The following is a 27773-nucleotide window of genomic DNA, read 5'->3' on the forward strand; positions in this document are numbered from 1 at the left end:
TTCTCAAATGACAATATCTGAATCATATAATATGAAATATATCAAGCAGCGTCATGATAACAATCATTGAATAAAGTAGTTTGAATCGAGATATTGGCACTATTAGCAAGTACTAGCTGACATTATTAATCGTATGTAATCATAATAGGAGCTATGTAATTGGCTTTATTAACAAACAACAATAGACGGTACGCCGTTATAATATTAGTGCACATACGTTAATCACATATACAATGATATTCACATACACACAATATATTCAATATGACTGAAATGAACATTTTGGAAAATCTATCTCTATGGCCTTTACAATTATCCTTCTAAGTTCATTAAAATTTATGTTTTATATTTTGAAATTGTTTCTTGATTATATCGTATTAATAAAATATACTGTTATCTTCAATGAATATAAAAATATTTAAATCTTAAGCGGATTATATTTTACAATTATTTTATTTGGATAAAAAAATGTGATAACTTACTTTATTAGTAGATACTTTATTATGTTTTATATAATTATTTTTTTTATAATTTTTTATAATTCTTTTTGTATAATAAAATTATATATATATATTATACATGTATAAAAATGATACAAGTGTGAAAAATATAATGGATAGTGAGAAGTAAAAAAATAACTTTCGTGAAATATCCATGTAAAAAAAAGAGATGTGTTAATGTGTTCCGGCTCCCTTCCTTGTCGCCCTCCCAAATTAGAGGATGGCCACGTAACGCGATGCCAAGCAGTCTGAAACTGGCTGTTAAACCAATGCAAATTAGCGGAAGACTAGCGTACCTCAGAGTTTGTCCCTTCTAATTACGCGGAGGAACTAGCGAGAAAGGCTTAACCGGGTTCGCGGGGAATTAGTTGTCACCCGGTAGATGCGCGACTGCGCGAGCTGTACAAGAAAGCCGTTATACGCGGTTTTGCACTGAACAATAATTGCACGTACAAATGCATCCCGTGATAGATTTCGGTGGTAAGATGCAGACGCAATTATTTGTGTTTAACAACAGTCTTATTGAGGGGATTATAAGTGACAAATGCACACAATTCCTTTATTGCTGGATTTTCGATAATCTTTTTTTTGATTGTTATCATGTTATGTGTAAAAAGTGTACATAAAATTTCTTATATGATAATATTCTTTTATATTGTACAGATATGTGTGTGTGTATATACAATGTTATTATATGAGTTATTTAATTTTACGTTGTAAAAACTTTTATAACTCAAATGAAAATTACCAAATGGTTATTGTATGCTCTCACAAAGTATGCTTACGTCTAACAATTCACATTTATGTCATGCATTATAAATATTAAACAGTTTTCAATTGCAATGAAAATTATAAAAAATTTAATTAAAAAATTTCAAACCCTTAAAATATTGGGAATTTAGTTTTTAAAGTTTTTTTTTAGGAAAGGGAATTCCTCTATATTGTATATCGCAAAATGATTAGTGTGCTATTTCTGTAAAATTTGTTGTTAATTAAATATTATTTTTCCTTCTCTGAAATAAGTGGAAAGCTGTATGCATTCAACTCTCATGAATAAAAAATGTATAGTTTTTCGAGAGATTATAAATTTAATCAAAATACCTTTAAATACGTAATAGTTCCAGACATCGAGCTCATTTATAATTTGATAATGTATGGCGTATGCGCGTATTATTGTTATATGAATATAAATGATGAACAATAATGCACAATGCATAAACGAAGCCATAGTAAACTTGATGCTATTATCAAATATTATATTTTAATGTTTCGTAAAAAATAATAGCCATTTTATTTTTCTTGTAATGTAATTCAATACTTCACCATCCTCATTTTTTCAGTGTTTATTTGTCCCAGTTATTATTTATCTCAACAAACCATGTCACGTCATATCTAATTAGGCATTTGATCAGAACGCTTGATGCTGTACATCGGATGAGGGACATTAATTAAGGACGAATGTCTCTCAAGACACCGTCGCGACTTGGAGGGCTTAATCGCACGCCATCGATACGTCCCTTGACCCACGATGTCGGGACCGTGGCGTCGGCCTAAACGCTTGATCCCCATTGATATACCTACATTAAGTGCATGGATCGTGCACCCCTTAATTCGAACGTCCTATCTGCGTCAAATTAAGCGTTATTGCCACATAAATTTCATCATATGCAATTCGAAAATGAATTATCACAAAACAATCAGAGATTCGCTTATTATGTAATGGCTTTTATAAGGTTTTACAATGAATAGGACTAAGCATGCGCGAATGAATATATACGAAAATTAAAGATAAACTTCACTAGACGTCACGTCAAGAATTAAAAATAGTATAAATAATTATTTTTCGAAAAAATAAAATGATTCTGATAGAGATATAAGAGAAATGAATAACTCATTTTATTTTTGCATTATCTTTTTTTACTATATTGTTGAATTGTATTATTTTTCTTAATATTTTACATTTGTTTAATGTTATTACATTCGGTGCCGTCGATATCGAAAAATATTTTTAAAAAAACATCGAATCCGACTAAATACCGGGTTGGTCAGTTGAGCTTTTGCGAGCGAGTCAATTATCAAAACTTTGAAATCGACGCTGCGACCAATCAGGTTACACCAGTGATGTTACATGGCATCATCTCTTTGAAAAATGCAAAACGCATCCGATATTCGATTCTGCGAAAGCTAAAAACCGGCGATGCGCTGCTATATTTAATTTGTTTTTCCAAGCTGTGCCGATTTATGCAAATATGTATCTACAGCTATATGTGCAATAAAAGTCATAGGCAATGCACTTTGATCTTTATCTGCGCCGTACAGCGTAATTTCCGATATATTATTAAACTAATCATAAAAATGAAGTTTTGCAATTAGTATCGTATTTTTTAAAATAGCTTTACCGTGCAAATATTATTAGAGATACATGTTTACAAATGTATCTTTGATAACGTATATGTTACATCCGTTGATAACAAGAATAATTAATATTCAAAAAGAAATGATTTTTAAATTAATACAGTCATATAATAATGTTTTTCATTTGCTACATATTTTGGTAAAATGTTATAACTCAAATCCCTTAAGAAATTTCACTTTCTATAAATATTTTGTAATATTCTTGTATAATTTGCAATAATTTTATCGTTATTAATTTTTAATTATTCTAAATTTTACAATCTATACGAAATATCTTCGAGTGTTAATGATCTCCAAGATAATTTACGATCAATGTCTTTAATCGTTTCTTTAGAAACAGCTGAATTTAAACGCTGAAAGTTTTCCCTCGTGAAAGGAAATGGCTGCATCACGCTTCCTGAACTTTTCTCTCATCCCTTTGTTCGCCCAGACGATCAATCGCACAAATACACCGTTCGTTATGTTTGGAAACATCCCATAGGCGATAAAAGTTTAGAAAACCACTGTGTTATATAAATATTCAATATTTTTTAGTTTCAATTTCTATTCATTAAATAAAGCACCCACACAATTAAACATTTTATATATCTTTCATACAAATACTAAATATAAATGTGTATTAGTGTAATCGTATGCGTTTAATATTAATATTAATGTGATGATAAATTTTATTCTACAGGGATATATTAACTTATCTTTGATATAAAACAAAAAGAAACTTATATCGTAAATATATTAATATTTTTCTTACAAATACATTAATTTAATTAATTTAATAAATATTCTTGTAAATTTGACATTCGATAATTCTATTATGTAATTGAATCGTACGCATCACGCGTACAATTGGTAATTTAGTGAAAATTTCAACGTCAAAATCCGCGTTGGCCTCGCTTATCGTGCGATAATGTAACAACAATTTCAGCAATAATGATTTATTAATATCACCGCGGAAAAGGGTGACAAACACGACCGCGAAAAGCTATAATTGGCAGCTGGCAATCGTGGAAAACGCGATCCGCCTTCATTATTTTGACGTCTCGCGTAATTGGCGGCGCGTCAAACGCACAAAATGCTTTTCACATCTTCGCGCTTAGACTGCAATTTAATCGAAACATCGTGCTGAATTAATGGCGTCTACCCAAAAAGAGGAGAAAGGGGATTCAATACCAGTACGCTATTGTTGGTCAGTACGCATAATTTGGCTTTCATGAAAAATCCGAAATATTCCATCGCGATTTAAGCGAAATTAATTGCGGCATTAATATTCGCACGACGAAATGTGGTGGGCGGTGAAAGAGGAGAATGTAATGCAAAATCGATTATAATAACACGATTTCTGTGCGTGCAGAAACGTATCGAAATTACATACATTTTTCTTAAATTATCTGTATTAATTCTAATTTATATTAATATTTTTTTATTTTTCACGTGAATATATATATATATATATGTGGTGACTTTTTTGGATTTTATAAATTTTGTTTCGAAAAATGGAATAAGTAACAAATAGATATCTTTCTAATTTTGTTTAAAAAATAGTTTTATAAAATTTTATAAAAATGTTTTATTTATAATTCACACATATATACATAGAAATGATATTTTGCGTTTATCTATGTTTGTCTATAATATCGTCGACGAAATAATCTAAACAAACACTATGAATGAATTTTTTCACTATTTTTGTAACATATCAGTTTTTTTCCATTACTGTACAAAATGAATTGTAGATACATACATATTATTTAGACCAAGAAGAAAAGAAGAGAAAACAAGAAATGAAAATTAAAAAAAATTGAAATTATTATGTCGTTCAATTATATTAAAAAGTAAAGTCGTTATTTTAGTAACTATATAACTTCAATTTTCAAAGTATAAAATTTTTAAATCATGGAGAAAAAGAAATTTTTAAATTAAATAGTTAATTTATTGATACATTTATTTTTAAGAACACATTTAATATTTGATTTGTTCTCTACATTTGTGTGTGGATGTTAAGTGTATATAAATAGCGCGTATTCCCTATTCAAACTTAAAATATTCCATCTCGAAATGGAGACAAGCAAGATTGCTCAAATATTACGATAACGTTTAGAATATAATTTAATTAAAGTGAAATGTGTAAATATGCTAATTAATTAAATTGAATTGAAATAATTACATTATAATTACCAATATAAACTTTGTGTATTTTTAATGAAAAAAGAAATTGTTTATAAAAGGAAAAACAAAGCAGAATGACAAATTGAGAATCTATAAGATGAAAATCACGAGAAAATTTGAAGTAAAAAGCAAAGACGAGGGCGAAGAAGAAAAGGTAGAAGAACGACGTCGCCGCCACTGTGTGATTTGTGGAAAACAAATAATTGTCAGAGCTGCCAATCACAGCGCTCGTTGGCCGACGTCCGTCCGAGGGTTAGTTCTTGATGAAAATCCACCGATTTATTGGCCAACCTTCGTCCTTAGGCTCGCCTTCGAACGTCACCATGTTCCACAATTCTGGAATTCCTCGTATGTTTTTTGGATTCCCAACTGAGTTTAAATTTAGATTGGAACCTTCATTCTTTTAAATGAAATTTAGCGACAAACGCACATTAAAATAGATTGCTATGAAACGCTATTTCAATTATTTTATTTCATAAAATCACTTATCGTTGAATACACTTATCTCGATACCTATCGGCAATTTAGCCAGAATATTATATTTAAAAGTATAACATATTTGTGTAATATAATCACATAAACAAGAATAAAAAAATACGCAACATGTCTGTCAACGCGCTCTTATCATTTCGCTGTTATATTTATTTATTGCTTTGCTACGCATTTGTTGCAACACTGCCATTAGTTGCTGTCACTCCTAAAAGGTCACACGCGCGTAAAAAAATGTCAGAATGAAGTGGAAAAGTGGATGGCGGGGAAAAGAGATTGGAGGGTTACGAATGGGCTCGTTACGGTATAGAATTATGACGTCGGTTATGAGAGACGTAATAATTGCGGGAAAACGCCGACCTGGCCACCGACAGAAATATTATTTATGGCTTCGGGGGGATGAGCGCAAATCGTGATACTTGCGATAGTAAAATATAGCCGACTGGTTTTGCTCGCTGAGTATACATTGTGATGATATTTTGTTGCTTTCTGATGAAAAATGCATTTATTGACTTTAAAACGATTCAAAATAAGAAGTGAAAAGCGACTTGATAATAATACTTCTCGCGACATGATCGGAATTTCATATGTCACGGAACACATGTATTGCGAATCGTTATCATTATCGATTTTTAGGATGTCGAGTTATCAGATTTGTCAGTTGGGTCAGTGGGACGATTCTCTTATCATTGTTGTTTTCCACCTGTAATTTATCAGATTTTAATAGTAGTATATTCATTTTAACGATCACGTTTGCATTTTCACTATACGTAATGCATATGTAAGTGTTTATGACAAACAAACAGACATGCGTCATCTAATTCATTTTACACACATCGCATATACATTATTTATATTTAATTTGTATGGTCACAGTACAATCCGCTCGTACGAGAGAAGGGAGTCGGAGCCTTTTGTAGTAACACGGTAAGCCTATTAGCTTACTCGTTCGTCTGTACATCCGCGTGGCGCGTGTGACAGCTTGCCGCGCCGAATGAATTTTAATGAAATCCAGTGTGTTAGAGGGAGCGAGCCAGCTCCCGGCCGCTACCCCCGGCTGAATTTATCCGACAAATTCTCCCTCCGCGTTGTCTAATCTGAATACATGCATATCCGAGAGCCGCGTATAAAGTAGAGACGCGACGACGTGGACGACTGGCATCGGCGTTTTTCGACGGCCACATCGTCCCGCTCGAGATTGAGCGCGCTCGATTAAACAGTGCGAAGAATCTAAAATATAAAATGTTATATAGGGTGTCCCGAATTTAAATGTCGAAGCTTTGCGAGCATGTGGGATATCGATAAACTAAAAAAAAACCCTTTAGAAATTTATTTTGTTTTGGAGAAAATCCTCCCCAAAAAATAAAGAAGTTTTTACCAAAATGTAAAACTAAAACACTAAAATTAGATTTATCGAAAAATACCATGAGATAAAAATAGTAGAGCATAAGATTAAGAAAAGAAAGTGAGTTAAAATATTTTTTAAGTAAAATTAGAGATTTGTAAATAAATATGCAACAACACGAGATTATTGCATTCTGTTTATTTAATTAATTTATTTTTAATATTTATTTATTTTTTTATTTATTTATTTATTTTTATACATTTATATATTTTGAACGATCTCAAGGAAATGACAACATGAATAAATAAATATAAATAAGTAAAAAATAGAGTAATAAATAACTGGAAAAAATAAAAACTTTTTTTTCAATTTTTTCAAAAGAAAATAAAAACGAGCAAACTTCTAAAAGACTTTTTTCTTAGTTTATTGATTCTTCACACACTCCTGAAGTTTAAACTCGAGCTACCCTGTATAAAGAGATTGAACGTTTGTGTATATATGTACCTTTTTTGGATATCTCTTTTTTAGAAATTTTTGTATATTTAAATTCATGAGATATTATAATTCAGTTAGATAAAATTAAATTTTTTCATTTTATTAAAAGATATATAACAGAAATTATATAAGTTAGATCTATAACGTATTTAACCTATTCACGTCTATTATGACAATTAGAAGCCCTATTTATAGAAAACGGACAGATATCCGACTGTAATATTAATGCAACTAGACTTTAATACGCGAATGACCCAGATTCGCTTGTCAATAATATTATTCATTAGATATTTATCTGATTTAAAGGTTGCAAGAAAATTATTCAAGACTTTAAAATCTATTCTCAAACTATAAAAAAAGTGAAATTAAATATTCAATTTATTTATATGTAAGCGATTCTAAAAGAGATTCTTGTGTGTGTGTGTGTGTGTGTGTGTGTGTGTGTGTGTGTGAGCAAAAAAAGTCACTTTTCTTATTATAAATTCATTAATTTCGTGCAAATTATATTTGTTGTATGTAATAATTGATTCTCTCTCTCCCCCCCCCCCCCTCTCTCTCTCTCTCTCTCTCTCTCTCTCTCTCTCTCTCCTTCGCTCTTTTTCTGAAAAAATATGTTCACAAATATTGTTATTAATATTTGAAAATATAATTTAAAGAAGATCAAAAAAAAAATTATAAGAATCGAGTGAAAAAGCCGACTTGGTTGATAATTGGATGGTACTTCAGGAGGAGAGTTAGAACTGTTGAAACACTAGCGAAGAACGTTGGATCGAACAACGTCGAAGATGATGCTCTTTCGGTCTTTTTCTGCTTCTTTCCGATCATCCCTTTTCGTTTGTCGCGACCGTCGGCTATTCGCGACTTCGAAAGTGAAATAGAACGAAACTCGTCTTAAAATAACTTTTAACAACGCCAAAGAAGCACGAATTCACGCACATTCGTCAGTCTAATCCTTAAGTAACACTCTCGTTTTTTTCTGATACAAGTAAAAACAAACTATAATATTTGTCAATTATTTATTTTTCTTAAAAAAAAAGCGAATAAATTTTATAAAATATAAATAACAAAGTATAATCCAACAAAGTACCCATTAAAATCTAAAAGATATATGAATCTGATATAGAAACGTAAAATTTAGAATAAAAAATGCATAATATAACATATAACAATATATATGCATAGAAAAATATATCTCGAAATAATATAAATTATTGACATTACTAACAGTGTATCAGATTAGTGTATCGTAAAGATTTTTACTTTTAGGATTTAATTTGTAAGATATCATTTTTGTAATTTTTCAATATTTCCACCAGAAAATCAAATGTTAAAATTTTCCAGTAAATACAAATCGGCAGTATTCGACAACAACGACATGAACATTGGCATGTGTCAGTAACATGATACTTTTATTGTCAGGATTCAGACTTTACTGTTGTTTGTGTGCGAGGCGTTGTGATGCTGCGTAGCCGATACAATAATGGAGGACTAGATATTGATTACTTTTCTGCGCATTGTTGCGACATGACTGAATTGCTATGCATATATGGTATAAATTTGATTTTAGTGAATAAACCGTGTAAACACATAGACAACTTTCAACTTTTATTCGTACTTGTATTGCGTATTTAATACTGAAACGCTATTGCATCTCTTGCATAACAAATGCATTATAAATGAACAAAATTAAAATTTAAAATATATATTTTATTTATATTTGTATTTATATTTATATTTATATTTATATTTATTTATGGTCTTCAAAGTTTGTAAATTTTTTACTCATATATATCAAACGGTCTCAATATTTTAATATTAAAATTAAATCATCTTTATATATGGATCATTTCTTAATATAAGTATTATATATTTTTGAAAGTATAAGATATATCTGGCAAGTATTGTATGAATTGTATATGTCAGATTGAGTGAGCGATGTATTTTATATTGACACAACATATATTTAATATTTAAAGATTAAATATATACAGCAAAGAAATGATCGATCTAAAAAGAACGAAGAGAAAGTAAACTAAACGAAGAAAGTAAACGCGATGGATATATAGACAAATAAAAAAAGAATATATAATCTAAAAACAAAAAGATATGATGAGTTTTTTTTAATTCGCAGCTATAAAGAATTTAAACTGCCCTAAAAAGTTCCTGTTTTATACAAATATAATTTGCTCACCAAAAAGGAACTTTACAGCATAGCGGGTTTTTGAAATTTCAAAACGCAAAATATTCCGAGCGTTGTGAATCCAATCAAAATTGCGCAGAAATGCCGTTCGCTTCGTAATAAAAAGGAGCAGAGGCAATTTGCAAGCTTGCAAATTGCCGGTATTTATGGCAAGCGGCAGTTCTGACATCGCGTAAAATCACACGCGTGCGTTTCACGTTGTGAGGTCATAAAATGAAATCCGCTCGAGCAAAATTTAATTGCGTATTATGATCCATCGTATTCATATTTTAGATGTTAGATGTATAATATGCATTCGTTAATATGTTCAGTAATTAATAATAATGGATTATGAATTAATATTGTAATAATGAAATAATTATTATCTTATTCTTCGAAAAAAAATCGGTCCTTATCAAAATTTTCTATAAACAATTTTCAATGGATATTAAATAATATAATACATTTTGATTATGATAAGATATTAATTTTTCTCGATATTTTTATCCAAATATACAATAGACATTTATTAGCTTGACAAAGTGATACCTTCAAACGAGAAATCTTAAGAGCTAATTTGATTTTAATTTGTTTGAACCGCATTACTCTTTCTCTCTTTCTCTAGATACATCTTGAATTATTCAAACCTAATTTATTTTACCGTACGCCTTCACTTTCGAAGTTTTAAAGGAACAATCGCTTTGGCTTTCTTAAAGCCAACATTTTCGATTCTGACGATTTTCTTGCAAAACTTGACAACGACAATGATAAATGGTGCTAATTGAAATATTGAAAATAACAGATGACAAACAAATGATTGTATAATTTGTTATTAAGATAATATTTAAATATTATACTTTTGATTATACTCTAATATTTTTATATTTCTATCTATAGTTATGGTTTATCCTTAACTTTCATTATTTGAAAGAATTAATATTATAATATCAGTGTTTTCCGTTATCTGGATAAAATTATCTAGATTTTCATCTAGATGCAATTATTGTTTATTTTATCTTTTATCTATATAATTCAAGTTTGTGGTATCTTTATCTGTATCTCAGATATAAGAAAAGTGATATCTTTTATTAAAACACATAAGATAATGTAATCAGTGTGCACTGAGTACAATTTTTACAAACCATAGCAATTTACCGGCCGGCTACTCTAATCGGTCAATTTCAACATTTCAATCATAATCGAGCCCGCGACCTATAGTGTAATACGGATTTAAAAGCGTTCCACTTAATGAGCGGCACTCGTAAACATAATGTGTCTTTGTTTAACTTTTAGCGAACAACAAGGATAAGATGATTTTGTGAGCGTTGCGATTGTTAAGTGGAACGTAGTCATAATCACATTGGTCGATTGACATTGACATTGTGGACACGGCCTATACTCGTTATTATTGTCAAATGAATACATGCTTATTTTCTGTAATTTTTTGTCTCAAGTGTATTATTTTTATATATCCTAAATTGTCTTAAATATTATCTTAAAAGTATCTAGATAAAATATTTAACTAATACATCTTTTATCTAGATACACTCAAACCGAATTATCTTTATTTTATCTGAGATACATGAGTATATGATTTATCTAATCTGTATCTAGATTATTTTAAATTATCTAAGCGCAACACTGTATAATATACACAACAATCAATAAAATATCATCAAATTTTTATTTTCACGTTTTTCCTTTATCGCAATTTTAATAATATAAAGTATGAATAATGATACTGATAAATTGAAATTTTATTAATACAAATTTTTTGACAAAATTAAATTATATAAATCTTCAAAAAAATATATTTTACTTATTAAGTATTATATTGAAAAATATCTTTTTTTATTAAATGAAACACGAACAAACATGTTACAAAAAATGTTTTTTTAAATTAAAATAATAAAATTGCATACAATACTATTGCGGTGTGTTTTATACTGTGAAAGAAAAGTCTTTGAAAAAAATTCTTGTCACAAAATTTTGTGATTTGTAAAACGCTTGTTTAATATACATTTATTTCAAATATATTCAAGAAACGCTTTCATTTATAAAATAATTTAATATTTTATAGTTATATATTTTCTTAAGTTATTGATATAGAATTACAGATATTTATTTAAGTGTAAAATGTTAAATAAAAGAATAAAAAGAAATAAATAAATAAATTTAATATTTAAAGCATACACATTTCATAATAGAAAAATATTAAACTCCTTGAATAGCAACAAAAAATTATAAAATCCTGATACTACACAATGAATGTGTATATATATGTATGTGGGTGTGTATTTTGTGTACATACTAATCTGATTATATATATTATATATAATAGTATATATATAATAGTATACTTTTCAAAACATTCTTCTATTTGCAGTTATTATGCGTCTACCGCGTTTCCGCCGCGTTTGGCACCACCGTTGAAACGGCCACGTTTGATGCCACCGACACGAGCACAGCATCCGAAGCTACAGAAACAACAATTGACGGCAAACACTGGCACAATACCCGACTTGAATCAATTGAAAGTGTATAGTAAGTGCAGCATTCAAAGCAATAAGCGGCTTTATTGTCTACGACGTACAGTGCCAATAAAGTTTTTCACTTCCGTATTAAGTGTTTTAAAGTCGAACGTATCGTGTTTAAATAATCGCGCATTATGATTATTAGTTTTGACAATGAGAAGAATCTGTAATTTTCTCACGGAACAATTTAATAGCTTTCTTTGATCTGATAAAAGATTAAATATAAAATTAACAATATAATGCAATTTTTTTATTTGTTTCTTGCTTTGTTGGTGAATGCAATTAATGTATGTAATTAAAGGAGATATAATAACGATTGTTTGAGTAGTTTATAATTTATCTTCTCGTAACGCGGAATCCCAAAGCCTCGTCGAGCAATGAAGGTTGAGTTTAATTGAAGGTATGTCGTAGGCAATCCAGATATACTGATCTGCGGCAACTGCAGGGAGATGTTCACGGAACTCGGGGAGCTGTTGGAGCACAAGCGGAACTACTGCAAGCTGCGGTTCACATGTAAATGTCACACCTTCAACGGAGCCGCCCCAAGTATGTACTCGAAATAAACTTCGAGGCGCCTCCTTCCGGTACGTAAACGCGCTCCGAATCCCACCGGAAGATCCAGAATTAGTATAATTATCTATCGTCGATTTTAATCGGCCACTTATATTTTCGTCTATCATAATTAACAATTCGGCAACTTTTTTATAAAGATTTTTGTGAAAGATTGCTGAACTAGTACGATTGAAAACTCATATTTCATTTGAATCAAGATAGAAGTAGATCATATAGATTATTTATCTATTAAATCTCGATTTAACCGATGTAATCAATTAAATTTCTTTTTTCATATTCAATTAAATTTACCTTATAATCTTTTATATCGCGTATTGTTTAGTGTATTCATCATACGTGATGTTCAATACGTGACTTAAATGTTATGTTTTATTTATATTATTATCATTATTGCAAACAATTTCAAATACTTTAATTATATTAAATTATATTAAAGTAATTGTGTTACATTGTGCAAACTTACCTTTCCTTATGGCGGCTCGAATCACGTTATTGCATAAAGAACTAAAAATGGACTAAAAATGGGACAAATTTAGTTAAAAATGAATCATGAATGTGATTCTCGAAAGTGAATTTCGAGAAATTTGCCGCAATCTTTCAAACAACAATAGCTTAAATTGACGCAGGGATACTAATTTTATATAACTCATTCCAGAATCTGTCTAAAAATCTACCAAGTAATTTAAAATTTATTCGTTGTGCATGACATGGAACTCACTTTTTGAATTTTGTCTCATTTTGATCTCGTTCTAGTTCACTGTGCGAGAAATATCAACCGTATTTTTCTAACTTATTTATTAACGTTTCACTTACACACAAACAGGAGATTCAACAACGGCGTTGCTCTGCGTCCTCTGCAAGTTATCTTTTCCAAGTGCTTGGGAATTGATGGTTCATGCCCAGGCAGCCCACATGATCAACATTTACGAGCTGGGCACAAGAGCACCGAGCCCGTCGCGGAGTCCTAGTCTTGACCAACCGAAGGAGTCGTCGCCTTCCCCCCAGGATTTCCAGGTTAGTTCTCTTATCTCTCTCTTATACTCCCTATCTATGATTTATTATTTACGCCGACGTCATGCAGCAATATTTTACAAAATCGCGCAACCTGAACTGAAGAATTAATAGTTTCCGTCTCTCGGGCATTGCGAAGGGTGGAACGAACAAGTAGGAGAGTTCACCCTTAAAACGATGTCCGTAACAAAAGAAATTTTGTATACGACTAAAAATGTATGTTTATTTTATTTCTATTGTTTATGCGTGATTATATAGACTATTGTATTTGATAATTTTAATGACAACTTCGACAATATAATTGTATTGATTTAATGCAATATTGCAATATATATACACAACATCAACGGGATTATATATTACAATATATCAACTCTCAAAAGGTTTCTTGTCCGCAGATTATATTTAATCTATTGGTTAGTAACTAATTAACGAATATTTGAAATTGTTTTACTGCTGCGCGCGCATTTTTCGAGTAATTAAAACGTGGAATTAACGGAAATATTTGCATTCTCGTGGATACATTATTCAGCTCGACGCGATTTGTTTAAATAAGTAACATTCTCTCACTTTCATTAATTATAATATGTGTTTCATTATCAACTAATGAGTACATTATTTACGATTTAGTATTGATATCGATGACTGCTATTGTTATCGATTATGTAACTTTCGCGAGTGAATCATGTTCCAAAATTTATTTTTTTTTTATGTACGAAATGTTTGCATTCTTATATATCTTAAGAAAGAGATGCAACGCATATATTTTGTGAATTATGTATCTCTCTCAACTATAATCGATAGAGTTTACACCGATAGTACTTCAAGACTTTCAGTATATATGCTTCATTTACATTCGCGAGAGAGAGAGAGAGAGAGAGAGAGAGAGAATGTTTAAATTTTATAATATCTCGATATTATTCCTGCTATTTTCTTAATCATAATTTAATTTATCTGGACTAATGCGAGTCTGCACGTACATAACGAATAACGAATACAAATGCGAGTTAAAGCTCAGCTACAGAAACAACGATTTTACCATCTGACTTATTTTTCACATCAATATCATCTTTCTCTTCCTCATCCTCTGTCTCGTTTCCTCTTCTTTCTGCAAAACGACACGTAGTCTTCCGTTCACATTTATCGGTGTGTCATCACGACAAGATCCGAGGAGGCAACAAAGAGGCATCGCGATGCTTCGCGACGGCTGAGACACGAGATATATCCATGGACGACGGCGCAGACAATCTTCCCGACAACGCGTGACGTGCACGATTTCCACGAAGTTGTACAGAAGCGAAGTAAGGGAGGTGCGCTTGCACTCGGCAAAAGCAACCCCAGTGACCGACGCGAAACACGTCGATTCCATCGAGGCTAACTCTGGGGTTGACGTATCGACAGAGAAACATATGACGAAGTAATATTTTTCCGCGCCCCCTCGGGTGATGGCATTTTCCCGCCACTCGTCACCATCGCCCCTTAACAGTTTTTCCCATCGACAGACAACAAAATCTGAAATTGTACTTTTCATGTTAAGTATCGCAGAAATTATTCGTTTCTACGATTTATTGTATTCTTATATACATAAAACAATGGAACAAAAGACTTTATCTAGCAATTTTTCTTATATATACAACAATATTAATATTATGTTATCAAAAAATGTGCTATATTAAAATAAAAAATGTGCATTATGTAGAAAAAAAATAGAAAGAAAAATTATAACAGAATGATCTCATTAATTGACATCTCTAATTTAAATATATTTGTTGCTAGTCATGTCTCTCAAACAAACATCATTATTTAAAATATACATAATAAGATAGTAAATTTAATCAAACTAATTTTGAATGAAACATGGGAAACTTTTGAAGGATAAAATTCCTAGTATTATATAGTATGGCACGTATTAATTAACAACTCCTTAGCAGCACACATTATAATTTTTTGTCATGACCACACACATTCTTTCACAAGGATGAATGATCGAAAGACAAAGATACGTTCGTTAATCATCAGTTCGTCTCTCGTCTATGATAATCTCGTGTAACGGTATTGATCTACGGAATCTATAACAGGAAATCAAGACTACGGATTGCGAAGAACGCGCGGAGGAGGAGGAACTTGATGGACACGAGTTAATACCGTCCCCAGACAGTGGCAAGTCAACGGACAACGAAGCGGCTCTGTCGCCAATCAAGATTCGATCTGACGTAAACGGGTTGGATCATGAGGACTGCGACGAATTGATCCAGGTCGAGAATACCACGCAGGCATGCATCATGCATACTTTAAGCATTGTAAGTTATTAATTTTATTTTTTTATTCGACATTTATAATATTTTATATGTAACAATTTCACGAGAATCAGCAGACATATCTTCAAGTATAAGCACTAAAAATTAAATAAAAAGGATGATTGTCTTTTTTCGCGGAAATTACTTAAAACTTGATTAAACTATAAACTATAACTATGAGCTTTAAAAATTTCGTGCTATTATTTCTAAATAACACTTGTTTATTTTATTGTCTTAAAATATTTTATTGTATTACAATAAAAGTAAGGAGTGAAATATTTATAATTAAAACAATGAGAAATATATATGAGAAACAGACACAATTTTTTTCCTATTGGGGGAAACACTCTCAGCATGATGCACAATCGGAAATAACATGATGTTACATGGTCTCTGAGAGCATGTGTCTTGCCATGAGAATCGTAAAGAGCATAAAGATCGTAATGGATTCAGTATGACAGCTCTAATGACAGACGTCGTTTTCGTCATACAGCAGTTAAAAGCAGTCATCCACAATAGAAAATCGTTCTTCTCGGGTGCATATTAACAAGTCGTAAATTGTTGGCGCCAACGACAACCAGGACAACGACGGTGACAGAAATGTCGTTGCGATACTTTCTTTTTCCGCGCGATGAATCATACCGTCAATTTTTACTAAGGATCGCTGATGAATAGTGACTGTCAGTTTTGAATTTTTCAATATGTAAACTTTAACACATTTTTGAAGTTTAGATAATAGAAGAATATCGGTTTTGATAAAATCCTCTAATTCAGAAATACTAGGACTTTTACTAATCTCTTTCTTATAATTCTCATGATAATGATAATTATTAAAATTATTTTCCCTGTTGTTACAGGACTCTTCTTTGGAACTGAATTCTGATACGAGCTCGAGAACAACTTCTGGAACGGTAATGGCCTTGACCAATGGTTCATTATCGGCAAAAGAATAAACGAGAAATAACAATAATTAAAAGAGAAGATTCAAAGAATATTCGGAACGGTCTTCCCCGGCCAACCAACGAGACATATCGATCTCCTTTAAGGATTACGCACCTGTTTGTATATAGCTTAATTGCCTAATAAATTATTCAGGATCGCTAGATCCCGTGGTCTATGCCGGCTGATCGAATATCGATCATTTTCTCAAGAAAAAAAATATCAGTTTTATTCTGGACTTTTTTCGCATTATTTGTAATTTTGTTTCAAAATTTCACTAAGGATAGATTAAAAAGCAAAATATAAGTTCAGATTGGCTTAAATTACTTCAAGATTATTTATATAACAATGTTGATTAGTATAAAATTTAATTGGTTTGTATAGATAAATTTTTTACATCATTTAATGAATCAATATAATTTTTTAAACTGTTGTACTGATTAAAATTATATTAACTTTTTTAAGAATATGAAATTTTTCAAATATTTTATATATTTAAATCTCTTAAAATTTTAAATCTCATTAAATTTTGAGACTTATATGATTTAAAATCCCCTAAAACTTTATAAGTGCATTTGTTCATTTTAAAATTAAATTATTTAAATTTTCAATTTTGAGATTTATGAATTTTTAATTCTATTTGTCTAGCTTTTAACATTTGGAATTTATTAACAAGTAAGATCTTAAATCTAACGGAATTGTAAATTACAAAAATGTTTTCTTGTGTATGAAATAATTTTTTATATATTTTAAAAATTCTCTATATATAATATATAAGTTTATTATTATTCTCAATAATATGAAATCGAGTGCTTTTTGTCATTTTGATGGCAAAAATGTTGAAGATAAAGATATTTGTGGACAAAATATTAGCTAAACAGAATCAATGGGTTTAACTTGCCATAAATCTTAGTCACGCAAACATACATTTATTTATTTACTAGTAATTATCTTGATCTTAATGAAGACTAATAAATGTCTTTGATATAATTATCACATTATTAATAACTAGTAAATAAATAATTTATTACTGGCAAATTTGTTTCTTAAGAGAACGAAGAACGTTTCATTACTTCCTTTCGTAGCACAGTCGCACATACATGTGTATGTAGATTAAATAGATTATCACTTTAATTATTCCTGAAAGGACATATCTTTCGAAAACAATGGTGTCGATGGCGAACTAATAACTGAAAAAAATTACGTAATATAAATTTAAATTAAAATTATTATTAAAGGAATAATTCCACTTCTTCGCTATTATTTGTTTTAAAATTTTATTTTAAAATTTTTTCTACCAATTATGTACGTAATTTAAACATTTGCTTATTTTAAAAAGGAAATATAGTACACAGAAAACGAAAGGAGATCTTATTTTAGCGGTTGTTATATTAATTTCACAACTTTTTATTATTATTATATATTTTTATTATATTATTAAAAATATTTAGAAAACATATAGTATAAATTTATATTTGAAACTCAAGCAATTCATTTTTCTTTTCTTTTAAATTTACTTTATCAATTTCGAATCTATCAATTCCGAATCTAAATTTTAATAGATTTAATTTCTGATGTTCTATAAAATGAGTTCTATAAACATGTATTAATTTATAAATGTAACTATATATTTTTATGAATCTATATTTTTGAACCTTTAGTAGAGAGAGAGAGAGAATTAAAAAATTTTCATCATATATTACTTTTAATCCGGATTTTATTTATAGTTCTTATTTAATTCTTAGTTAAAAAACGACTATGAAAATCAAAATAGTTATATACATACGAGTAGAAATTGTTATGTTGTTTTAGAGGAATAATAAAATAATAGTATTTAGAAGAATAATTTTACTATTAATTAATTTATTCTCTTCCTTTATTAGTGACTTGCCATCGACAACCCCTGTAGTTTATGCATATCAGAGATCTAGTCATCTCATTTTTTTAACATCCTGTACAATTCACATAAATGTAAATGCGATTGCGAAAAAACGGACATTATCGACAGCCGGAAAAAATTGGTCGAGCTTTTTCGAAGCCTGACACGCTTCTCTTTCTGCGTTTTTTTCTCTGTGCAAACGAACAAGATAATATTTATTATATCACGACTAGATTGTAGCGGCGAGAGTTATTTGTTTATAGCCCCATATATAAGCAATGTTTTATGGATCATTAATGTCTAAATAAAATATATTACGTCTTTTAAAGCGTCTAAGAATCTCTTTCTTCTTCTATCCATTTTACATAATGTAACAACTTGGCACTCCACAATCTTATCCATGATAATATTTCCCAAAGTTACGTAATCTTTAAGGAATTTGAAATACACAAATGTGTCTTTTTTATTTCAGCGTTCCAGTATTATAACATTTTATTAATGAAGATAGAAATGAAAAATAATACTGTTTAATTTTTAATATAACTAATAAACACGCGTACAATTTCTAATTAAAACTAGTTTTTAACGACATGCCAAAGGGAAAGGAATTTCATAGTTCTCGGCACGTTCGCTTCTTCGCGAGCACGTTCATCCCTTCATGCGGCACCTAATTACTGCGAGATATCGCGAGACATTACGACGCTTTCCGCGGTTATTCGTCTTCAACAAGAGGCTCGTTACACAAAGATTTCACCACCCTGTTAACCCCTCAACGTTACGTTTAATAAGTCCGTTTGTTCCTCCAATTAAAAGTTACAGTCTAGTAGCCGTATAATGATGTGCCCCCCCGTATTGTGATCTTATTTGTTTTGTGAATCAGCTGTATACGAGTAAAATGATGTTTCCCAGGGATACTCTTTCGTATTCATATATTTATGCCACAAGATGCTTGTTGTTATATTGCTAGAGAATTAGCGATTATATATTTAATCAATTCACGATTATTTAATGCGTTTATTCTGTAAAAATTTTTTTACAGTCTTTCGTTCATCAAATTCTATTATTACTCGAATTATCATTTTATAAATAGAATAGAAAATTATGATGCGTTATCTAAAAAAATTCGATTGACTTGTAATATTTTGTAAAATAAAGAAGAAACATATTTCTTTTTCTCTAAAATGTGATACCATTGTGTTAAGCTTTCATATCGGTATGTTTTTTATCAAAAAGATCATGCTAATAACGCGTAAATGTTATTTAAAAGAAATATGTAATCGATATCGTGTATTATAATTATTTTGAATTAAGAAATAATATCCGTGTCACTGTATAATCCATATTATGTTTTCTTTGTGTCCAAGAATATCTAATGCTACATTTTACGTGACTACATTGAAGCGAAACCGTTGCTGTACATGCGACAGAGAAATTTCCTGACAAATGTTTAAAACACTAAAATCTTGAATTTCGAATGCGATTCTGCTCTGTACGTGACCAAGCTTTTTCTATTTAATATTTTATATTTTACATGTACACGGATCAATATTGTTTTGAAAAAAGAAAATTAGAATTCTTTTTATAATTAAATAAAAAAAGACTTTGTTAAGAAAATAATTCATAAAAATCATTTTCTATATGATTGAATATATATCGTTCTTATATCTTTTCTTGTGAATTAGCGAACTTTTACATCTATCGAACTAGCAGAGTCATCTTTTGCAGATGTGCATCTAGTGGATAACGTAGAATTCACACTGCATTCAATGTCCGATGTATATGCATGGACATAGCTTTGTCAGAAATCTATTATGTCGATGGAAATGTTCTGTTTTTTTTCTTATCGGCCTCTTTTCGCCCTTCTTTCTTATTGATTTTTCTTTTCTGCTTTCCATTAGATGACAATATGTACAGAGAAGATGACATTTTTTGAATATATAAAATATATGCAATAGTAAAGGAGAGAAAGAGACAAAACAAGAGAAAGAGAAACTATTTTACAGTTTATGGCCAACTTAAATTTATAAAGATTTGCTTTACTGCGAATGAATTTTACAAAATTTTAGTACTCATATAAAGGAACTTAAATTAATCTACATAGTTAATTAACAATAAGTTATAAGTTAAAATGTTGAAGAAAACAATACGAAAAGATAAATAAAGAAAAAAAGTTACTTATATACTTTAGTCTCTAAGGCTTAATTTGCGAGAATTATTTTGATTACTAACGATTTATAGAAATTAATGCGTGGATACTTTATCAAAGAGAAAGAGAGAGCGATTCTTAACAAAATTTGCAAAACTGATTAATCTTACATGATGGAATTTAATTTATTATCATTCTGGATGTCTAGATATCTGCATTTTTCTGCAAATTAGCAATAAAAATTTAGTAACGTACTGCCTTTATTTTACTCACAGTTATTGTCTTTGTTGGCTGACGTGACTGTTTAACTATCATTCGGTACAAGCCTTACAGTTAAAACTGATGAGCAATTGTGAACGGTAGTTAACTCTCTGGTAGAGGGGTAAGCGTGTGTTTCCTGCGACAATCAAACGGTATGCAGATATGAAGCCGGGGTAAACCGGCAACTCTTGGACTACTGTGCGGTAGTAATCAGAGTCACTCCGAACAGTGAACGACATTCGTCAGACAACAGGTAACTCTTATCGAAGTACTTTATATTAATTTCCTTTCGATAATTTTAATGCATTTTCTTTTCTTGCAAGACATAAAAAAACGTAGCATCGATATTTTGTTCCAATTTTTTGTTAATATATAATTTTTTTTATCTGTTTCAATTTATTTCAAAGAATGATATCATATTGTTTATTAATATGCATTATTATTTATTAAGAAGGAGATTGCATTCTTTAAAAAACGCATTATTGTTTATTAAGAAGGAGATTGCATTTTTTTTTTTAAATGCAATCTCCTTCTTAAGTAGTAAGTTCTTACAAGTTTTGAAAATTTTAAAAAAATTGTATACCTTCTATCTACACACATATATTATGCACATCTATAATATAAATTTATAAACTTTCCAAGTACTATTTTTGCAAATATCGTATTAGTATTACGATATAATTTTAATATAATGAATTTATAAACACATATTTTAAGATTTCTATCGAATAATATATTGAATAAGAAAGAGACAAAGAAACAATTAAAATAATTGAAAACAATTAAGCTAATTAAATCAATATATTGAAAATGATATATTAAAGAACGACGAAATATTTAATCACGTACTGATGTAGATAAAATAACTATTATATTTACGTTAGTAAAATAATTACAAAAGATAAAATTTGCATTTAATGTGAGCAAATATAGGTTTTGAATTTTAACAGGAATTTATAATTATATTAAACCACATTTTACACACACTCTTCTCGCGTATGAATGGATATGGGTACAATTCGATGGCTCATAATTTAGTCAAATTATCGTTGCTTTAATTTAACTATACAAATTGAGATTAATTAACCAAACCATTAATTAACCAATTTATATAAATAGATTTATAAGAAAATATATAATTATACAGAATTGTTAATAGAAGTAAATTTTTTTATAATACATTTAAATTGAATAATACCACGTTTCTTTATTCAAATATTTTCATAATTTAGTAACTAATTGCTAGTGTCTACTTTTCTTTTGATATTTATCAGTAATGCAATAATGTAGTAATGAACATTTAATTATCGAAATTACAGACTGTAAAGTGAATTTAAATCATAGATAAATTTACAATTTCGGAGCCATTAATTGTATAATTTTTATGATATAAACGTTTAAATTTAAATTATTAATATCTTAATATATAATTTTTTATTTGCATAGCTTTTTAAAATTGTATTAAATTTTAAAAAATACTATAATATACATAATTAAATTTTGAAACTAAAATATACATGCATATAATATATGTATGCGTTGATGTGTGCGTTATGTGTATCAAAATATAGAGAATTCCAAATTTATTTTTTGCTAGGATATTTAAAATCTCCCCTTCGTCTTTTCTATCTCGAATACATTAATTGTTTCGTATTTTTAAAAAAACAGTGATGTTGCCGCTACTCGTCTCCATGTTCCAATTTTCGACGCGGTACCTAAACATTACCGGCACTTCCAGTTTCGTCGCGACGAAGTTCGGTCGCGTGGCTAATTAAAAAGATTCTTAATTAAGAGCGAAACGGTCTCGTTGGCGTCTAACTGTAAAGCGCGGATAACTGTGCGACGCCTTGATAACGGAGCGTAAGATCGTCGTCCTGCTGCAGATTTGTTCCGCTACATCGCCAGAGATACCGACCTTTTGCTCGACGGTCGTTTGTTAGCGATGCTCACAATAACCGAGAACGTACTTATAACTGTGATAGAATGACTCAACGCGTAACCGGAAGCTCCCAACGTTCGCTAATAAGATCCTGTTCCTGCAAAACAGTATTCTTTATTCACAACAATCTTGCATTGATAACGAAGCATGTTATTTTTTCCTATCTTTGCATAAATGTCTTTAAGATTATTTATTGGGAAGAAGTAGAATTTCTCCTTTAATATTGTAAATACGAAGAATTCACAAAGAAAGGAAAAAACAAATAAAAATTCCTTAAAAAGAAAGCAAAAGTTGTCAAGCAAAATATGATATAAATGTGAAATATTTTAAAAGGATGATTATATCTAATTCTTCATATGTGAACATTTTTATAATTTCAAATTCGCGTGAAGCATTGAACTTTTGTCGACGGGAATCAGACGTGATTTCGGGCTATGGTAAACATGCTCGGGCGAACAATCATCCGGATGGATCTCGGTGCGAGTCGACCGGAACTCGGACATAATACCGCGGAAACGGCCCGGGAAATTATATTTGTCATGGAGAATCGGCCGTGTCTACATTGGAGGACGATTCGATGCGATCTCTGACCACGCAGCGACCGGACGGAACGGTCATTGAATGTGTATCGCCGGTTTTTTTTAAAGCCACGCGTTTCGATGGAAAGTGCCGGTGATATTCACGGTTACGTTCAAAGTGGGAGCGAGCAATCAGACCGATGCTGGCTTCGCACGTAGAAAAGAAATGCGGGAAAGTTTAATTTGATCGCTTTGATGTACCTATCTATTGAATTCTTTCTTAATTAATGTTAATCAGTATTATTAATTTTTTATTTTACTTGTAATTTATATATTTTTAGCATTTTTTACTAGATAAGTGAATACACGATAGTTTTATCTGTGTGTGATATAGTATTTCGAAATAAATTAAAATAATATAAATTAATTGTAAATTAAATATACTCTTTTTCTTCTAATTACAAATGTTCATTAAAAATTAAAGTATATACAGTTAAATTTTTCAGACAATATTTAGTAATATTTAGTAATAAACAAAATATAAATGTACATACGTATTAATAATTTTTGAATTTTCAGATTATGATGATGTGCTTGTCAGCCATGTGCCCATTAATCTTTCTGCTGGTTGGAGTCAACGCGGCCGGCATCGGTGAAGCTTGGCAGATTACACCGTACTTGAGATCCGTTTATCCGGATCATCCGTTTTGGCCACGATTGGACTCTTCAGCATTCGAAGTCCGCAGCGTGAGCGGAGTAGGTCGTCTGGCTTCGTTCGATGAATCACGAGACGCTCGAAAACATTCAGAATTGACTACACCGAGTTCCGTACAACAGAATGATCTTCCGGATGTTGAGAAAGTCTCTCATGTTGAGAACAAAAACCTCGAGCGTTTCCGGAAACTTTTAGAGGATTCATCTTATAACGATGACGAAGCTGAAGAAGATGCTGAAGATGCCATAACCATCCGGAAAAGACTTATGACGAGAATTTTACACGCGGACGAAGAAGACGATGACGATGACGATGAATCATCTATGAACGAGACAAAAGGAATCCTACGTGTTCGTAGACAAGCGGAGAACGAGACGAGCATGGAAAAGATCTCGACAACGAAGAGCGTGCGCGAGACTCGCCTGAACTCACCCGAAGCATGGTCGACTTCGGTGCAACCGATCTCGGTTGAATTTCGTCATCGTATCCCGTTGGACCAGGTGATCCGGCAACAACAGGAGGAGGAAGAGGCCGCAGCTCTGTCCAACAGCTACCGCCGGCATCAACCACCCCGTGCGGACTTTGTGACGGGTCAGTACCATCGACGAAGCTACCCGGAATATCGCGAATCCAGGGATATGCCGTTCACTAAGAGCTACGACGATTACGATCAGATGTCCTGGTATAGGAACGCAATACGCGAGAGGGATTATGAATATCCGTCATATCGTCGAGGATACAGCTATCACTATCCTGATCGCTACCGAATGGAGAGAGATTATTACGCGCGTCTGCCGAACGATCAGTATTACTACGATCGTTACAGAGACGACGATTTAGATCTCTACGGCAGAAATCGACCCACGCCCAAGCCCAGACGGATCATCTACTATGCCACCCTGCCGGAGGTCGTGAGGAAGCCGGTAGATTTGAGGAATTACCCACGATACGACAAGGCACCGGTCACGCGTGACAGCGTCTCTAAACGCGTACCCGGTAATGTCGATCCCGGCAGATATCGATACAGACAGTCATATGGTGGCTATGATCCTTATGCAAAGAGATCGAGCTATTACGATCGTCCCTACGAATATCCCGATAGCGATTCGCGGCGGGTCAGGGTGCCGACCAAGGAGAATTTGAGCAGCGAGCATAAGGTGAGCAATCTCATCGCTATCAGGGACAACGATGGCAAGCTACCTTGGCCCGTGCAGATCGGCACAGAAGTCAGTATTAAGGATGACGAGAGGATTCCTGGTCGGAAGATCTTTGGCGAATCGAACGGCGGCTACGACAGATTTCAGAGCGCGCAGTTACAGAAAGCCCCAGATGCAACAGGATCCAGCGAACTCCAAAGCGACAATTGATACGCTGAATACATGATATTTTGTTTATATAAAATGGAGAAGTTAATTCTAACTTTATCAAGAAATCACGTGATTGCCGATGGTTTTTCCAACATTATCAAATAATCATGATAAATAAAAGAACAATCCTAAAGTATATAATATTAGAATGATATTAAATACACATAGTAAATATTGAGATATATAATAATTACAAGAAAAGAGATAATAATTATTGCGTTTGAAAAATTTAAAAGATTTAATAAGATATTACAATAATTACTTAATTTTATCGAGGCACTCAACAACGTTAAATATTTAAAAAGCAGTCTTTCAAAAAAAAAACAAAGATTATGTAATTTGAATGTTCGCGAAATACATGATTTACTTACAGATAGGTAATCAATTTCAATATTTGATATTGATTGGCCGGCATTATTATAGAATATTGTGGGATAAATTATCATTGTATCATTGTTCGATTACATATATACAGATTATACAGCATTATTTGGAACAGTGTAAGATAAGAAATCACTAAAATTCGACTATTGATTATTATCAAAAAATAAAGTATGCAAAATCAGATAATTGACTACATAATTAATTAATTTTAATATTTTCTGTATATTGAGTGTCTAAGATTATTAACAACAAAACAATTTGAGATAATTAAACATACTTAAAATATTCTATTTAATTAATAATAATAAAAAGAGCTTGGGTGTATAATTGATTTATTAGTTGCATACTTGTATAATATACTTAATTGTTTCAAATTATGTACATGTAATAATTAGTATACAGTTTTTATATCTTCGTAAAAAAACATCTCTATATTTTTAATCAAAATTTTTGCAAATCCTGGAAAAGCGAATATTAGTTATAAGTATATATCATTTACAATATATATACCTATTAATAAATAAGTTTCATACTTATTTAATAATTACATACCTGCGATAATTAAATTGAAGAACTATTTGTATAACTAGGCTAAGACTAAAAAAAGCATTTATCTTATACTTTTAGAAATAAAGTTTCAATCCTCACTGAAGCACATGATTCTTTTTTATATTAAATAATTCTTAGTTTTTTATATTAAGTATTTCATTGATTATTACAAATTTCTGCTTCGAAACCATCCATTCTCCTAAATCAGAAATTTATAAAAGAAAGAATAACTGATATGTTTTGCTGGTATTTTCATATATTATAATATAATATAAATTCTAGTGTTAGCAAGTGAGTTGAATGTAGCGCAAATATTTTAATTATATAAAACAGCTATTATCACATTTTGATTTTTCATATTCCTTTAGACAAACTCAGCTTATTTTACACGCTTATTTATACAATATCCATTAAAATGTGTAATAATAATAAAAGTAATAAATTTTAAATAATATACTTAAATCTTATATATATTTCATATAATAATATTTCATATGTACATGTAAAGTAATTAATTAATGAAATACTCGTTATTTTTAAGACAATTTTGTCCGAAAATTCGCATATTTGAAAGGTTGAGTCACGCTCTTTAAAATTCAAAACAGGTACATGTAAAAAGAGAGGCGTTTTTTAAATTTTTTTAATATACTTGAAAACTCAAAAATTAGTTTTGAGTATTTTGTTAATCATCTATCGGTTATGTTTATTCAGAGGGAAGACTGAGAGGTCATGGCTCGCTTTTAGTGATCCCTGAAAGCGGATATTCCCTCTGTGGACATTAAAAACGTTGACATAAACTACAAAGCCAATGTCCACGAATGTTCTCAGAAGGTAACATATAATGTGCACAATTTCCGGTTTTGTTCCGTGCTATGTGCATGAAATGCCGGTAGCACTAGTGCTGTATAGCAAGACGTTTATGTATATAAATTAGTAGTAAATAAATTATTCAATCGCGAAAGATATTGTAATCTTCCAATGTAATGTTCAAAGATGAAATAAATATTTTTCTATATATTCATTGTCATATTTATATATTTTTATTTACAAAACACAAAATGCCTGTTATAGG

The 27773-nt window shown here is 30.7% G+C and overlaps 2 protein-coding genes across 5 annotated transcripts in view; both read left to right on the forward strand.

Moving 5' to 3' along the window:
• LOC145977348 (uncharacterized) overlaps window positions 1-19150 on the forward strand; it is a 169303-nt gene extending 150153 nt beyond the window's left edge. For all 4 annotated transcript variants that reach the window (XM_083109258.1, XM_083109257.1, XM_083109259.1 and 1 more), the window contains 5 exons: window positions 11976-12133; window positions 12535-12669; window positions 13520-13710; window positions 15786-16007; window positions 16862-19150. In XM_083109258.1, the coding sequence (XP_082965384.1) occupies window positions 11976-12133; window positions 12535-12669; window positions 13520-13710; window positions 15786-16007; window positions 16862-16957 (802 nt within the window). In that variant the 3' untranslated portion in view covers window positions 16958-19150. The remainder of the gene's footprint in view (window positions 1-11975; window positions 12134-12534; window positions 12670-13519; window positions 13711-15785; window positions 16008-16861) is intronic.
• A 2261-nt stretch (window positions 19151-21411) lies between these two features.
• Window positions 21412-26517, forward strand: LOC145976789 (uncharacterized). Its single transcript, XM_083108192.1, has 2 exons — window positions 21412-21482; window positions 24266-26517. The coding sequence occupies exon 2, from the start codon at window positions 24269-24271 to the stop codon at window positions 25766-25768; it is 1500 nt and encodes a 499-aa protein (XP_082964318.1). The 5' UTR covers window positions 21412-21482; window positions 24266-24268; the 3' UTR covers window positions 25769-26517.
• The last annotated feature ends 1256 nt before the right edge of the window (window positions 26518-27773 follow it).

Source organism: Camponotus vicinus, unplaced genomic scaffold (assembly GCF_025532165.1).
Source record: "Camponotus vicinus isolate PSW18456_S1 unplaced genomic scaffold, iyCamVici1.0 SCAF_9, whole genome shotgun sequence".
NCBI classification, from domain to species: domain Eukaryota; kingdom Metazoa; phylum Arthropoda; class Insecta; order Hymenoptera; family Formicidae; genus Camponotus; species Camponotus vicinus.

What these genes read in the sequence shown, in the direction of transcription:
- LOC145976789 (XM_083108192.1), top strand. Translation starts at nt 24,269, where the DNA reads ATGATGATGTGCTTGTCAGCCATGTGCCCATTAATCTTTCTGCTGGTT.